This window comes from Scatophagus argus, chromosome 4 (assembly GCF_020382885.2).
Source record: "Scatophagus argus isolate fScaArg1 chromosome 4, fScaArg1.pri, whole genome shotgun sequence".
NCBI lineage: Eukaryota > Metazoa > Chordata > Actinopteri > Scatophagidae > Scatophagus > Scatophagus argus.
Window position 1 is genome coordinate 14976743 of NC_058496.1, and position 14716 is coordinate 14991458.

A 14716-nucleotide genomic window follows, 5' to 3' on the forward strand; every position below is an offset into this window, starting at 1 on the left:
CTCCTGCAGGAGCGTGACTCTGTGTTACTCTGTGGTCAACATTATACCGACTAAAACACTTTCTGTGTCTCTCTGTTGTCTCTCTTCACCAAACTCAAGGAGCTCTATTTTTTTCCATGACAGTTAAAGTGTCACATACTCCTGACACCTGAACCAATTTAAATACGGACTGCTTCAAAGGGCTGTCAAGAAGGCAGTAAACATCACTGGGACAGAGCAATGAGCTATCACAAGTTCATAACATTTACACCACTCACTGCAAAAGGAAAGCCCAAGACATCTTAAAAAGACACCAACAAGCAACCACAGGCAGACAGATTGCTGAACAGCTCACAGACCCACATGCACTTCTCATTGTTGTATTATTATGTACAGTATATTATGTTTGTAATATGTGACATTCTGTGTGCCCTTTGATATAAGGTTTGGCACACTAAACACTAGACTTTCACAAATTCATCTACTCTCTATGACTTTTCATCCTTCGCAGGATGTCAGGGGGGTGACTATGGGTGAGTGATGGGGCGCACCCAGGACAAGGCTAATACATAGAGACAAACAACTATTCAAGCTCACAGTCACACTTATGGGCAATTTAGAGTAGCCAGTTAACTTAACCTGCATGTTTTTGGAGTGTGGGAGGAAGACAGAGCCTGAGGTGAGTGAGAGAGAGTGAGGTGACAGTGCACCACTGTGCCACCGCCAGGAATTTAATTGTGCTTAATGCATATGGTGATAAAGTGGTAACTTGGTGAAAAAAAGTGACAGGGTGAGATGAGTCATGCTTCATCACATTTTTGACACATGGGTGAGCGTTCTCTTGATGCTTCCACTCGTCAGGCACGAGGGATCACTGAATGGTTTGATGAGTATGAAAATGATGTGAATCATATGATATGTCCTTGTAAATGAATCTTAACCCAGTTTGAACTCTGCTGGAGATTTGGACCCATGTGTTCCATTCCTCCAGTAACAAGTGTATTAGATTCTCTTTGTCTCATTTTACTTGTGTAATTTTATTTTGTACATTTTGTATGAGCACCGTTGAATGGAGCCTGAGAACAAGAATTTCATTGTTGACTGTAACTGCTGTACACATAAAGAACTTAAATTTAGATGTGCTGTCTGGTGACAATAGGTGGTTAAAGTGACTAAAAGTACACAGCGACAGAAACATCGGTGGTTGAGTTTGTGCAGCAGCTATATTTCCTGCTCAGGTTTTTTGAGCTACAGTGACCAGTGAATATAATGGGAAGATCGTCAGTTGCACATGGGTGTGCTGCACTTAGAAGGACTGTATGCATGTAATATATCTGCACTCACACTGCAGAGAAAACTGCAAGCCTTCGGGCGAGACAGCCATGTTGTATAACACCAACTCAACATCAGCTAAACAATTTAACCCACAAAAATGTGTTTGTGTGTGTGTGTGTGTACAATTGTTTTGTATGCAAGAGTGACTGTGCGCACTTTCCTCTTGTTTTTTTTTTTCTGGCAAGAATATTTATTTAATCGAATGGTAACACGCTTTGTTTTCTCTGCTGAAATAACTAGAAAAGATTTTCGATCACGTGCGTCGCTGTTGCCATGCGCTCAAGCCAAAAAGTATTTCTAACTGATCCAGGAAAGGAGGTGTGGCACTCTCTAAGCCCATGGGCCCCCTCTCTCTCTGTCTGTCTGTCTGTATGTGCTTTGACAGAGTGGTTGCATAACACAACCCCCCATCCAGCCAATAGGTAGCCCACCTCTGACAAAATCATCTCACTGAGCTGTCGTGCACGCGCACGTGTGTTAGATGCGTGATGTGTGTGCCTGCCTCTCCACGCCTCCCATCTTTCATCCCCGTCCTCTCATAGGTTCGGTTCAAAGGTAACACAGAGACTGGGGACGCTATAAAGATCCAGTTTGTTTAACTCCGCCACTCTGCTCGGTTCACTTCTCCGGTCTGTTTTGTTTCCACCAGCGCACACCAAAATGCCCAGCAAGAGGAAGAAGAACAAGCGTCGCATGAGGAGGGTGGTAAGTGGTGGCAGGCGCACTTTCTTCCCCCCCCCCAAGATGTTTTTATTCTAGGCACGATCAAGTCCAAAATCTCTCTTAAAATAGAAACTCAAATACTTCTTTTTCCCTCTCCGAAAATCTTGTTAACAGTGACTTTTTGTTAGCTTGTAATGGCAGGCTTTATTAAGACCCCATTCTTCTCTGTTTTTCTAAAAGACAAAACCTTGTTATTACCTTAAGTAAAAGTGATGGGTGATCAATAAAAATACAAATACTGTTCACACGACTGATGCAAAGTTCATGTTTGATTTTAAACGAACACTTCATTGGAAACATCAGCAGAAAACCATGCCATGTCCGTATTTTCACCGCAAACGTTTACGCTTTTTGAGTTTCTTTTCTTGGGACGAGGAGCGCTACAAGTTCCGTGCGTAAAAACTCGAAATGATGTAAGGCTGTACCAAATTCTGCCGAAATTATACTAACAATTCAGGAATTCGACATGCAAGGATGCTTCTGACGCTGTTAGGCAAAAGAGACAGAGACGCTCTGCTTACAGTGGTCGATTTCATGTTTGTGTATTTCTGTGGTCTGTTTTCATTAAACGTGAAAAGACACTGCTGTACTTACTGTACTTCAGCGTGCTGAAACAGCAGCGTCAGTGACTGGCATATTTGACTCCATCCACTCCTCTTAGGTAACTGGGAGAAATTTTACTTCTGAACATTCAGTGCCCAAAGAGGAGAGGTGGGTGTGGCAGGGCAGACTGAGGGGGACACTTAAAATGAGTGAGAAAGGGAGTCCCAATTTCACAGAGGGCAGAGGTTATTCCACCATCAAACACTGTTAACAAGTACTTAATAAATAGTTATTGTAAGCCATTATTGATTATCTAATTTCGAATGATAAATGATCACCACTAAACACTCACTCGAAGCCCAGTCCTCCAGCTCTGGGCAGGCTTCTCAAGCTGGAGTTTGTGGCATTCTTTCTCAGCCAACCCCCCCATCCCAACCCCCTCTCTTCCTCCTCCCTAAGTCCCTCTGTGGCTGGCTGGCCAGTCTGCGACTCTCAACACCACACAACTCTATTTGGTAGTGTGTTGACGGGAAGAATGTCTTGCCTTAGTTTCTGTCAGACTGGAGTCTGCACAGTCTCCCTCATCTGCCAGTGACACCCAGATAAAAATGGCCACTCAGAGCTCGATGTTATCACGATTTTCCTCGGAGATATTAGTACAGAGAAAGGGAAGGAGCTGGTGGACGCTTGAATAGGCCAAGCTGAGTGGTCACACATGTCAATGTGTATAAACCAACCAGGGTTTGATTAAAAACCGTTTTTTCCTGGGCTGACTGAGCATCCTTAATACAGCCTGAGGAACACAACAACTTAAGATAATTGAAATGTATATATTACTCGATCATAGTGAGGTTTGCACTGCGACACACTGAGCTGTTTGTGGGCAAAGATGAGGCAGGGGTTGTTTTGACGACAGCTAGATGGACAGGCATAGACACACACGCCTCGTTGGCTTACAGCACTGGTCTAGCAATGCCTAACTGGCTGTCGGCCTAACAAAAGCATTTTCGGGGGGTGATTGTAACCTGATTATAACCTGATTATGATGTGATTAGGCCCACTGTCTGGCCTGCAGGGCACCCAGCAGTGCTGCTGACTCGCACAGTTTCCATTCCCGCTTCACCAGACCTGTCAGGACTGCTCTGATTCAACTAATTAGCTCCCATTATCTAACTAGCTTTGCTGGGCCCACTCCCAGTTACCCAGCCCCTCCCTCCAGTGGTCTGTGCTCCTAACAGCTCCATTAAAGCCTGAGGGGGTTTTGTCCAGAGTTGAAAAACATGTTGGATTTGGCTGGGATGGCATGCCTGGTATTCCTGCAGGCAGAAATGTGTTAGAATGAACCTCAGACTGACAACAACATGAGCATCTGAACACAGTGAGGTTGTCAGTATCATTCATGCCCCTAAAACTCTCATTTACATTATTTTTTTTGTATTCTACCTTCAACATTTAGCTGTTTACATACATAGTACATCTTTGAAGTGACCCAGATGTTTTGTGTATTTTCCTTCTTGCAGCAGGCCCAGAGGAGAGCCCTTGAAGAGCAGCATGCAGCCAACCCACCAGTCAAAGCAAGCCCAGGGATCGCAGTGAGTGCCCCACCTGCAGCATCCCCGAAGAAAGCAGCTAAAACTCCAGCACCAGCCCGAGAAAAGATCCCAGAGGCCATTCCCGTTGCTGTCCCCATTGTGGAGACCCCCGAGGTAGAACTAAAACCACCTGTGAAAGAACCTGTCGCAGAGCCCGTCCCAGTTGAGGTAGAAGCACCAGAGCCTGAGGCTGTGGTGTTGGAACAAACTCCACCTGAAGTCGAGGTTGAGGTCCCAGCCCTGGTGAGTGAAGAAGTATCAGTCATCGAGACTCCACTGGCAGAACCCACGGTAGTTGAAGCTGAGATCGCACAGGAAGCTGAGATCGCACAGGAAGCTGAGATCGCACAGGAAGCTGAACCTATCATTCCTGAAACAGAACCAGAAACGGAGGTAAGGATTATTAAGAACACACGAGTGATTCTTAAATGAATATTTTCATGTTCCTCTGTTGGTCTGGTGTGTTGGCTCCTCGAACACCATTTTCCGAGTATTGATTTGAACAGAAGAACATTAAATTAAAAGATGAAAACATGGCAATTTCTCTGCCAATTTTGAAGCAATGAGATCTTCAAAATCTATGTTAGATTCGTGTATGAATCTACCAATACTTCTCACTAAGTTTGGTTTCAGTGAGCAGCATGTACCTTCATTGAAAGTGCATGCAATGTCCTGATTGAGAAATAATCTGCAGTAGGTTCCATTTTGCATGTGATCTGCAGGAAAGATGCATGTTTCACAGCCTATGTCTGTGCATAGTGTATCAGCATAGGTTTTGAGTTTTGTGGATGACCATTTTAGATGCTGTGGCAGGACCCCTTTGGGGAAAGGGAGGTGGAATTGGTGGGAGGGTGTGATTCAGAAGGAACAACGTGTTCCATTTAGTAGGTGGAAAGTAGGAAAGAGATTGTATGTAGACTGGACAGAGCATTTTCAGCAGTCGTTATACATTATCACCTAAAAGCTTCGTCACTGAGAACATTTCTATTTCTGCAGTTTTACTTTTTGAACAAACTGTTTGGATAAGGTGCATTGGGCGTTTGCCCTCTGAATGTATTGCCAAGGAGTTGGACTGAAATTTTTTCCAATTCTTGCTGTGCCGCAAAAAGAGGTTGTTCAAATTTATATACGCTATAAAGTTTATATATGCTATTATGGATTATACAACCATTTTGTAATGCCTGCTGTCGGTGAAGTTGGTTTTAAGTCAGTGAAGATAGAGAATGGCATGAGAAGCTTACTGTTTGTCCTCTGCGGTATTGAAAGAAATGCATGACTTTTGATTATTTATCTTGCAAAGTTGTCTGTATTCAGAGCTGTCCGTTAATAATAGTTTTTACCTTCCAAATGTGTACATTTTCATTGACAAATGCAGGTTGACAAATGAAATAGTTGTGTCCTGTAGCCACCATGCACACATTTGGGAACAGAATGTTCCATTTGAGCCAGTAAACTGCAGGCTATATGTAGGCACACACACAAGCTACACACAGCATATACATGTACATCTCCGGGCCTAAACTCAGTGTGCGCACATGCTTAGAAATGCCTGCCCACACACATACATGCATATGAACCAAATTTATGGTCTTTGAGTAACTGAGCTGTGGTGCACATGTACATCGGTGAAAGAGGAGTAATCATTGGATCGTCCTGCCTCCTGCACCACCACACCTCCATCCCTACCGCTGTCCCTACCATCATCCCTACCTCTGTCCCTTCCTTCGTTGTTCCCTCCCACCACACCACCCATCTCTCTTTTCCCTTCCCTCTTGCCATGCGTCTTCTCTGCTCCTTCACTACTTCTGCTTGCAGATGTGCCAGATTCAGTTCAGACCCTCTCAAACACACAGACGCTCATGTACTTTTGTAGACAATTAGTTGGTACTTCCTGTAAGTAACACACACACAGCAGCTGGTTAAATAAGTGGTGCAAGTGATGTTTTACTTGCTTTAACTCTCTCCAAGAAAGTGCTCACTCGTAGGCACCACGTGTCAGGCTAGAGGTGGACATCACTCGGTCAGTTGTTTGATAGGCGACAGCATCAGAGTAGGTATAAATGGGGCTTGTGTTCAGCTGGCTTTGGAACCAAAGAGAGGTGGCCCGTCCGCTTCTTGGTGTCACCACGGAGACTCAGGTGAGTGTAAATCCACCACCCAATCCACCCAGACCTGCTGAGTGCGCTTCATTTTTCTGTGGCCTGAAGCGACAGTAGGTGTGGCCCCTGCTGGGGCTGAACATTTTGTACCAGCTTGCTCTCCTCTGTGCTCGTTACAACCCACCCCCACCCTCAGTCCCTCACCCCTCTTTCCTCCTTGTAAATTCACTCTCTCTCACCGCCCTTTCTTCCCTCGCTCCAGTTGTTCCTCTCATTTCTCCCTCCTTCCCTTTCATCTACCCTCCCTCTTTCATTTCTCTCTTTGCTCCTCTTCTGTCTCCTTCCCTACTTCCATCCTCCCCCTCCTCTCTTCTCCCCCCTGTCCTATGGTATACTGTGGGCTCCCCATAGCTTGTCCACCTAGCGTGTGCATTTTGTCTGTCCACATGTCTTCCTCTTTATCATCGGGAAAAGATGGAACAGGGAAAGATGGAAAGATGAGTTGTTGGGAGATATGGGGTACATCTACCTGTTGAAGTGTGTGTTTGTGTATGTGCGCAGTTTAGCCTTTGGTATTTGGTGGGTTGAAGAGGCGCTTACAGACAGCTGTCACAGTCTTTTTAAAGTATGTGACAAATTTCAAGTGAAGGGATGACTTGGGGTGTATTTGCTTTCAGTTTGCACACAATGAAAATGCCAATTATAGCATGCTGACAAATGGGTAGTGTGCATATTTTATTTTATTGCTTATGACATAATAGCCAGAGAGAGAAAATAGTGGGCCACAAAGACGTGCGAAGTGATCCTTCTGACGTTTTTGTATTCGGTTGGAAAAATTATCACCTTATGGCAAAACACGTGAGGGCGCCCGACCTTCCTGCCCCCAGTGTCCGGCCGTCTTCCACACACATGCGCACATGCACGTGCACACGTTTACTGGCAACTTTTATGGGTTTGTTTTCAGGGAGAATGTCGGGCTTTGTTAGCTGAACCGTACACTTTTGCACAGAGAACAGTCAAAATGCTCCCTTTTCAGTTTTAAATTTGCTTTGCATCAATTTGACAACTCTACTTTTATACTAAGAATGATTTAAAGAAGCTGTTGCTCTACATTTTGATTTTATTTATAATCCTCTGTGCAAATAAGAACAAATTATATCTTACAAAATTGCTTTCATAAACTCCTAATTGGTTGTCAGGGATGCTGAATAAGCCAAGATGAGCGTGTGCGAGAGAGAGTAAATTTGGTTGGAACACAGAGATCACTGCATTGAGGGTACATTATGTTCTTCTCCGTGGGTTAAATGGTCTGTGTAAAAGGTGGCTGTTTCTAGATCAGTATTGATTTGTGCTGAATTTGTCCCTTAGTAGGACTGGTGAGAAAGGATCTGTGAACAGATTAGTTTGGTACACAGTGTTCTGGTGCTGGGACAGATATGAGAAGCTGTGCACTCTTTATGTACGTGTGTTTGCTAATCAAGCAAACAAAAGCCTGGTCCACCTCTCTTCCTCTTTCCTTTCCTACTGCTGTCTCTCCTGTACACCACCAATACAAGAAGATATAACTGGCGTGTGTGTTTGCGTTTCTCAGCTCACTATGCTCACTTGGCTTTTGTTCAGAAGTCGTTAAATTCCAGGAGGACGAGATGCCTCACCTCCCAGTAACGCGGCACAGAGAAAGATGAGGAAGTGATCAAATAATTTCTGTGTAACTGTAAACATTTGATTTGTTTAGTGAGAATTTTGAGTCTGTTACAACTATAACAGAAAGACAGTGATTAGCAGCCATAGTAGCAGCCAGCATACATCAGACTTGTCCTACATTGAAGACAGGCTGGTACAACACCGTCTAAATAATTTACTGTTGGACTGTGAAGATTTACAATATTTATGTGTTGCTCCCTATGACTGTCACGATCGCTCAACACACTTGAATGCACAGTGACCATCTGTACCAGTAAATGATTGGCAAGGCTACAAAAGTGGCTTTAAGAAAAATAAGGAAAATATGGGTGACATCTCCATGAGTGATACAAATAAGATTATGAGCTCAATAGTAACATGAGAAGGTTTGAAAAGCAGTAGCAATTTCAAAACATGGACACTTCAGCAGATTCAGCAGCAACACTCTTGAAATAAAAAAAAAAAGGTAATAAAAGATATTGGAGTTTGTGTGATGACGAAGGTAGTTTAACAAGGCAAATAACAGATTTTTCTAAATCTGAGCTGGGCTGTTGAAAAAGAGTAAGAAACTGGTGTACCAGCCTCCCATTATGCAATCGGTTGTTAAATTTCTGTAGGATGTATACTGTTCCTCCCTTTCACTGGAGCTACAACCACATTCTCACACAAAGTATACTTGAAGATGAGTGTGTGTGTGCGTGTGTGACTGTTAGCTAACTGCCAAATTTATGACGTAATTTACGATCTTAACTTTTTTGGGCACCGTAAACCTGCAAAGACACTCACCGCCTTTTCTCTCTGTAACGCCTTGAGGCTGCATCACAGCTACAGTTTGGCTGACAAACAGAACTTTACTCTGGGCCGTTTTTACAGCCGGTGTGCGTGCCTTTGGGAGGAGCACAGGATGATGGCAGCAGTGTAATGCGAGGCAAACATTTTTAATTTCTAGTAAATCCTTGTTAATGTATTCCCTGATGCCTTTTTTAATGGGCTATACTTTCTGCCGTCGCTGCTCGATTTTACTAGAAATAAACAGATGTATAACATTATGATTATTTTTGCTCACGTGTGAATAAACTCTCATTTTCCTCCGTAGGTCATACCCCCAGCTGAGGCTCCGGTGGCAGCTCCTGCTGAGAACGAAGTAAAACAAACCCGCATTTCATTTTCACACACACACACACACACACACCCTCTGACCCCTGTTTCTGCCCCCCTAACCTTACTTGTTCAGGCAGTATATCTTTGTGGTATTAACCAGAGGCACATAACATAGGTGTAAGCAGGTATGAGTGGAGCGTAACTCAAAGTGACACATTTCAAGTTAGACCTGCTTTGATTTTTGAGCAGCTTATTACAGAAGACACCTTTAAATGTCTTGTGAGGGATGGTAGCACTGATAATCAGTCAACAGATGCTGTCAGACTCCACCTTCGCTTTTTTCCTTTCATTCTCTATGGTAGTACTACGGATGTAATTTATTTTTTGGCAACAAGCAGGATTTTAGCGGTGCTCATTTTCCCTTTTGGATTAAAGTAAGGAGACCACATGTTCATGTTTGAGTAACAGAGCGAGCAGCATCACATACATCAAGTACTAAATGAACACCTCTCAGCTGTACACGAGCAAATTGTTTATAACATTTAGTTGACTTAAGTTATGTTGTCTTAGCATTGGCAGGTTTTAACTCTTGCAGTTTGCAGGATGGGAGTGTCATGGTGAGCCTGGCCACATAACCATTGTTTGCCTTGCGCAGGCACAGCCTTGTATCATGGAGATTTGCTGGTCTAATGTCAGAGCTGTCGTCAAAGGAAAGCAGTAAAAATTACCCCAACGTTACAAAAACGCATGTAGCAGTGATGCAGGGTCATGTTAACTTTTCTCTTAAATCACTGGTCTAATTAACCAGAGCCTTTCCATAAAGCATATTCACTGAGTAAAATTTGTTGCCTTTAAGGTAACGTGTTTCAGCACGTGTGGTGGTTTTGAGTTTTTATGGCAGCAGTCACTGGACAAGAGACAAACCTCTCAGCGGTTCTGTGTTAAAACTTTCGGTGACATAAGCCTCACACCTTACAAATAACCACCACACTTTGCCTCAGGTCTCTTTCTCTTACGTAACACAGCACTTAGATCACAGAATGTTTTAAGAGAAAAACAACGAAACACAGACTCATTTTCAGTGTTAGTTTAATGGAGTTTTTTTAAGGATTTTTATGGATCTACACATAAATTATTGTCTTGATGTAGGGGGCTTCAATGTGGCGTAAGCTCTGCAATTGGTCTGAAAGGTGCAGTTAGGAAGTCACACATCTAAGTGTAATCAGTTAAAGGTGATCATGCAAAGTTAATTTGAGGTCATTATTCACTGCAGCTGCTCTTGTTCTTCTGTTCATTCCATCTATTGATCAGTTTATCCATATGCTTTTTATTTCTCATTCACCAGATTCACACAGAGGCGACTACAGTCATAACCACAGAGACTGAACAGGTAAGAATGAACTTCTTCGTGACAGCATGGTTTGACATTATACTGCATCACTATAAACTCTGTAGTCTTGATCGTGCATGATGTGTCTTAATAATTTCGTCTGCATTTTCCATTTGTCTGTAGTATATGCTTGCCCAGGAAGAAAAACGTGATTCATTGGTGATTATTTTTATGAGGTGTTCCCGTGTTGCATGGTTTCTTGATGTGTGCTGTGTTGAATTTGCATGTGCAGACGGATAATGTCTGCGGGCCAGAGACTGAAGAGGAGGCTGAGGACTTGGCGAACAAGGACTCAGCCATCGACACTGAGGAGGAAGTGGCCGTCGCAGAAGCCACCGAAGAAGCAGTTGCAGAGACACAGACGAGCGACCAAGTTTCTGCTGAAGCAGAACCCACTGCAGAAGAGGTGGTCACAGACACAGTGGTGGAATCAGTGGAGGACGAGGCTGTCACAGCGCTACCTGAGCCAGAACAGGCGACTGAAGCCGTCGTCAGTCCGGCAGCCCCAGAAGAGGATGCCTCTGAGGCAGAAGTGCTGGCTGAAGAAGAGGCACCTGAAATGCCTGCTGAGCCTGTCACAATGATAGAGGTGCCAGTGCCACACTGATAAAAATCCTTTCTAACTCTCTCTTCAACACTCTTTTTAATCTCCTTCCAAGGACAAAAACTGCTGCAGAAGTGCATTTTTGATTTCATGTTGTTTTTACATTTTTATTTTGTGATCACCTCGCTTGTTGTGTGCAGCATGTCATAGTTATTATTGTGGAAGTTCCCTGTCATTCATCAATCAGTATTATGGCTGTAAGTGCTTTTCGGAATAGCAAAGGAGAGATTTTCCTTGTCCTGTTAACAGCGGACAGCTCAAAAGAGTGATGAGTCAGACAACAAAAGACTAATAACTTGTTTGTCCTATTTGTTTTGTGCCCTCCAGGATGCCCCTGTCCAATCTGTGGAAACCCCAGCGGTGAGTATTTTCTTTTCTCCCCAACAAGAAATGCATTTAGTTTCCTTTTGCGGCTTTTGCTTGACATGGTTACTTCCGAACTTACCAAGTTTAAATATGACCCGGCCACGTCTCTGAGTGTTGTGCTAAATGTTGACATGGCGCTATTTGTTGTCTCCCCAGGTTCCAGCCACTGTTCCCGAGGCTCCGACAGAAGAGGCTGAAGTCACTGTGACTGAAGTCAGTGAGGTAACTCCTAAACTGTTTAACGATTTTAAACCAAATGTTAGGAGACATTTTTGGATGAATGCATGGTGAGTTATGAATCTTTCGGAATGAGAAGTGGATGTTTTCCCTGCTGTTACTATTTCTGCAAAACTGCGTAATGTTTCCATTAGATTACCAGCTTTTTCACCTCATCATCAGCATTAATTCCCCTTATTGTTTTAGTCTACATCTTGTGTCTGTTGGTATGTGGAAAATATTAAACTATTCTTCTTTCTCTTCTTGTTCCCTGGTGTCTCCAGCTTGCTGCCACTGAGGACGTGGCTGAGAGCCTGGTCGATGACTTTGTCGTCACAGAATCTGCCTCAGCACTTGAGGTCGCCATTTCTGAGTCTGCTGCTGTGCAGGCGGTGAGAACTACACGAGAAGAATTTATCATAACACGCAGCAGCTGTTACACTTAATGAGCAACATATAATAAATCCCAAGAAGGTTGGCATTTCATTGGCATCCTGCCTGTGTGATCAGAGTAGATGTAGTTAACACAGCAAAGGTGACCTGAGTGGTTGCTTGCTGTCCCGTAGCCACTAGAGGGACACAAAAACCTTTCAAAAAACGCCGAAAGAGTGAGCATTTTGCACACTTGTACATGTATGTGAAATAAATAAAAAAAACAATATTATATTTCTGTATCATTCAGCTTGAATGTAATGGGCCTTGTTTCTTGTTCACATGATTGGATGTTTCAGAAAGTTAATTTTGGAACTTTGAACCACTTTAAATTACATTAGTTTAGTGTTAAATTGACATACACTACATTCCTAGTGTATACTGTGGTAAAACACAATATGATGATGTACCCTTTAATAGTGTGCAGGTTGTCTCGTGAAAACACAGTGAAGACAGGTGTATTATTGGTGTAGTCAGAGAAGTAACTTGCTGTCAGCCCAGGGTAATGTCTGTTTCATTTTCACATAAATCTGATTGAAATGTTGCTGCGACCTTTGGAGTCAAAGACTAGGACAATCTCTCTTCTCGAAAAAAATGCAATGTTTATTGCACATAATCAGTTTTAACAGTTCTTCTCTCTGATTGCTGTTTTCTAGGAAAATGTGGAAATGAGTGACACTCTCAGCAACCAATCAGAATCCAGGGATGTGATGCCCACTGAGCCTGAACCTGCCGCTGCAGAGGAGACAGTCATTGTGAGTTACTATTGGGCATTTAATATATTATACAGGGAATAATTAACTGGCTCCTCGTGTGATTAAAATGATGGCTTGATGCATCTGGCTTTCTTCTTTTTGGTTCTAGTGACCATCTTCTCTGTGGTCTCCTAGCCTCATCTCTCCCCTCCTTTCCTTTTCAGGATGCTGCTGCTGAGCAGACGTGTGTGGATGTGCTGTCAGAAGGGCCTAAATCAGAAATCTGTGACATGCCGTGTCAGATGCAGCTCGCAGTGGAGTCTGTGGAGATGTCAGTGGAGGCATCGCTGAACGGGCATATTGTTCCAGAGGTCTCCATCGAGGGCTAGAAACACATCACACAGCTTGAAAGACTTTTTTTTTGTTTGGTCTTTGTAAGTTTCTCACAATATTGAATCAGTCTTTTATCTGATAGATTGAATCATAGTTTTTATTTATGTTTTACTATTATATATTATTTGTTACTCTGTGTTCTTACCTTTTAATGACTTTACACAACTGCCAGGAGCCACTAACCAGGCCCCTGTCTTCTTCTATGTCTCTTTCAGATTCCCCTTTGGTCAACTGGCAGACTCAGCAGGGAGTCAACCAGTTGACATTCTTTTTATTTTTTAGGGCTTATGACAGAAGCGCCAGGAAATTGAAGGGACATCCACACTTTGAAGTGCCTTTCTGGCCCTTGTTCCTGTCTAAACTCCAAACCAGATGTCAACATGCCAAAATAGCTGCAGTCAAGGCAGCACAATAGTCTGTTGTCATAAGTGTGCAGAAATGGAAGCAAGCATTTTGTGACTCCTTTTTCTGTATTTCTCCCCCAAACTGCACAAAATGAATTAGCTGTGGAAGCAGAGGTGCTTGAGAGATGGAGGCTTCTAAAACAACACAAATGGCCACTCCTGATAGTTCTTGGCCTGTTCCCATCTCTCCAGAACATCTGCTTCCACATTACATACACTCAATGCATGTGAATTCCGTAGCATCAGTGAACGTCACCACTTGAGTCTGTGTTCATAAAGGTGGGAATGACAACGCGTTTGTCTGTCTGTTTGTTTGTTTGTTTTTCTTTAAATTTCACATTTCAAAATCACAGATTTTGCGCGCCAGGCCCCTTTTTACTCTCATGGAGACACATCTACACCCCCCTTTCATTTCTGTCCCCTCGTTTTCCTCTTTGCCTCTTATGGCCAACGGGGGCCTGGACAGAGCATAAGGGGATGAAGGTCGTTTTCTGTTTCTTTTATTTTCACTTTCTCCTTTTTTTTTTTTTTTTTTTAAAAAAAAAAAAATCATTTTGTATTGACCATATGATGTGCTACAGTTTTGTGTTCAGAGTCTCTGGAGGGGAAATGTACGGTAATGTGATTTGGTCAGGTGTATGACTGTTGGACTGACTTCATCCACCTTTGAAATAAAGCTGTAACTCATTGTGATAAATGAGTTGTTTGGGTTTGCCTTTACTTTTTCTACACTATTTCATTCATGAAACACAGACAAGAGGAGAGCTACTGTATATTTAGACTATATTTTCCAAGTCAGGTCTGTCACAAACTTTATTGTGGTGTTTGTTTAAAAAAAATTATAAAAGAAAAAGGAAAAATAGATTAAAAAAAGATTGAAGAAGAATAAAATGGCTGAAGCTTTTGGAATTTTAATCTGAAGTTTAAAAAAAAAAAAACCTTAGAGGCATTTTTACTTTTATTCGGAAATACACACTTTCTAAAAGCAACATGGGTATAGAGTCGGGCTTGTTACTAAATTACTCACAATCCATTAGCATAGATTTAACTTCACAGACAACTGATAATACTTTATCAGTGGTAGCATCCACTTGGCTCTTTTTAAAAGTAATCAATATTTGATAAGTCATTCAAGTAATAAATGCTTACTGGTAACAAACA

At 42.7% G+C, this 14716-nt stretch overlaps 1 protein-coding gene across 1 annotated transcript; it reads left to right on the plus strand.

Moving 5' to 3' along the window:
* Positions 1-1829: 1829 nt before the first annotated feature.
* Positions 1830-14252, plus strand: LOC124057306 (calphotin-like). The gene is made up of 12 exons (XM_046385380.1): positions 1830-2019; positions 4101-4478; positions 4515-4565; positions 9051-9098; positions 10401-10445; positions 10678-11034; positions 11377-11409; positions 11572-11637; positions 11916-12023; positions 12720-12818; positions 12983-13192; positions 13367-14252. Exons 1-11 carry the CDS (start codon positions 1975-1977, stop codon positions 13145-13147), a joined length of 1395 nt encoding a protein of 464 aa, XP_046241336.1. The 5' UTR covers positions 1830-1974; the 3' UTR covers positions 13148-13192; positions 13367-14252.
* Positions 14253-14716: the final 464 nt, after the last annotated feature.

What these genes read in the sequence shown, in the direction of transcription:
- LOC124057306 (XM_046385380.1), top strand. Translation starts at nt 1,975, where the DNA reads ATGCCCAGCAAGAGGAAGAAGAACAAGCGTCGCATGAGGAGGGTG. An exon ending in CCACGGTAGTTGAAGCTGAG is followed by an intron (nt 4,479 to 4,514) that starts ATCGCACAGGAA and finishes CAGGAAGCTGAG; the next exon opens with ATCGCACAGGAAGCTGAACC. An exon ending in AGTCTGCTGCTGTGCAGGCG is followed by an intron (nt 12,024 to 12,719) that starts GTGAGAACTACA and finishes GCTGTTTTCTAG; the next exon opens with GAAAATGTGGAAATGAGTGA.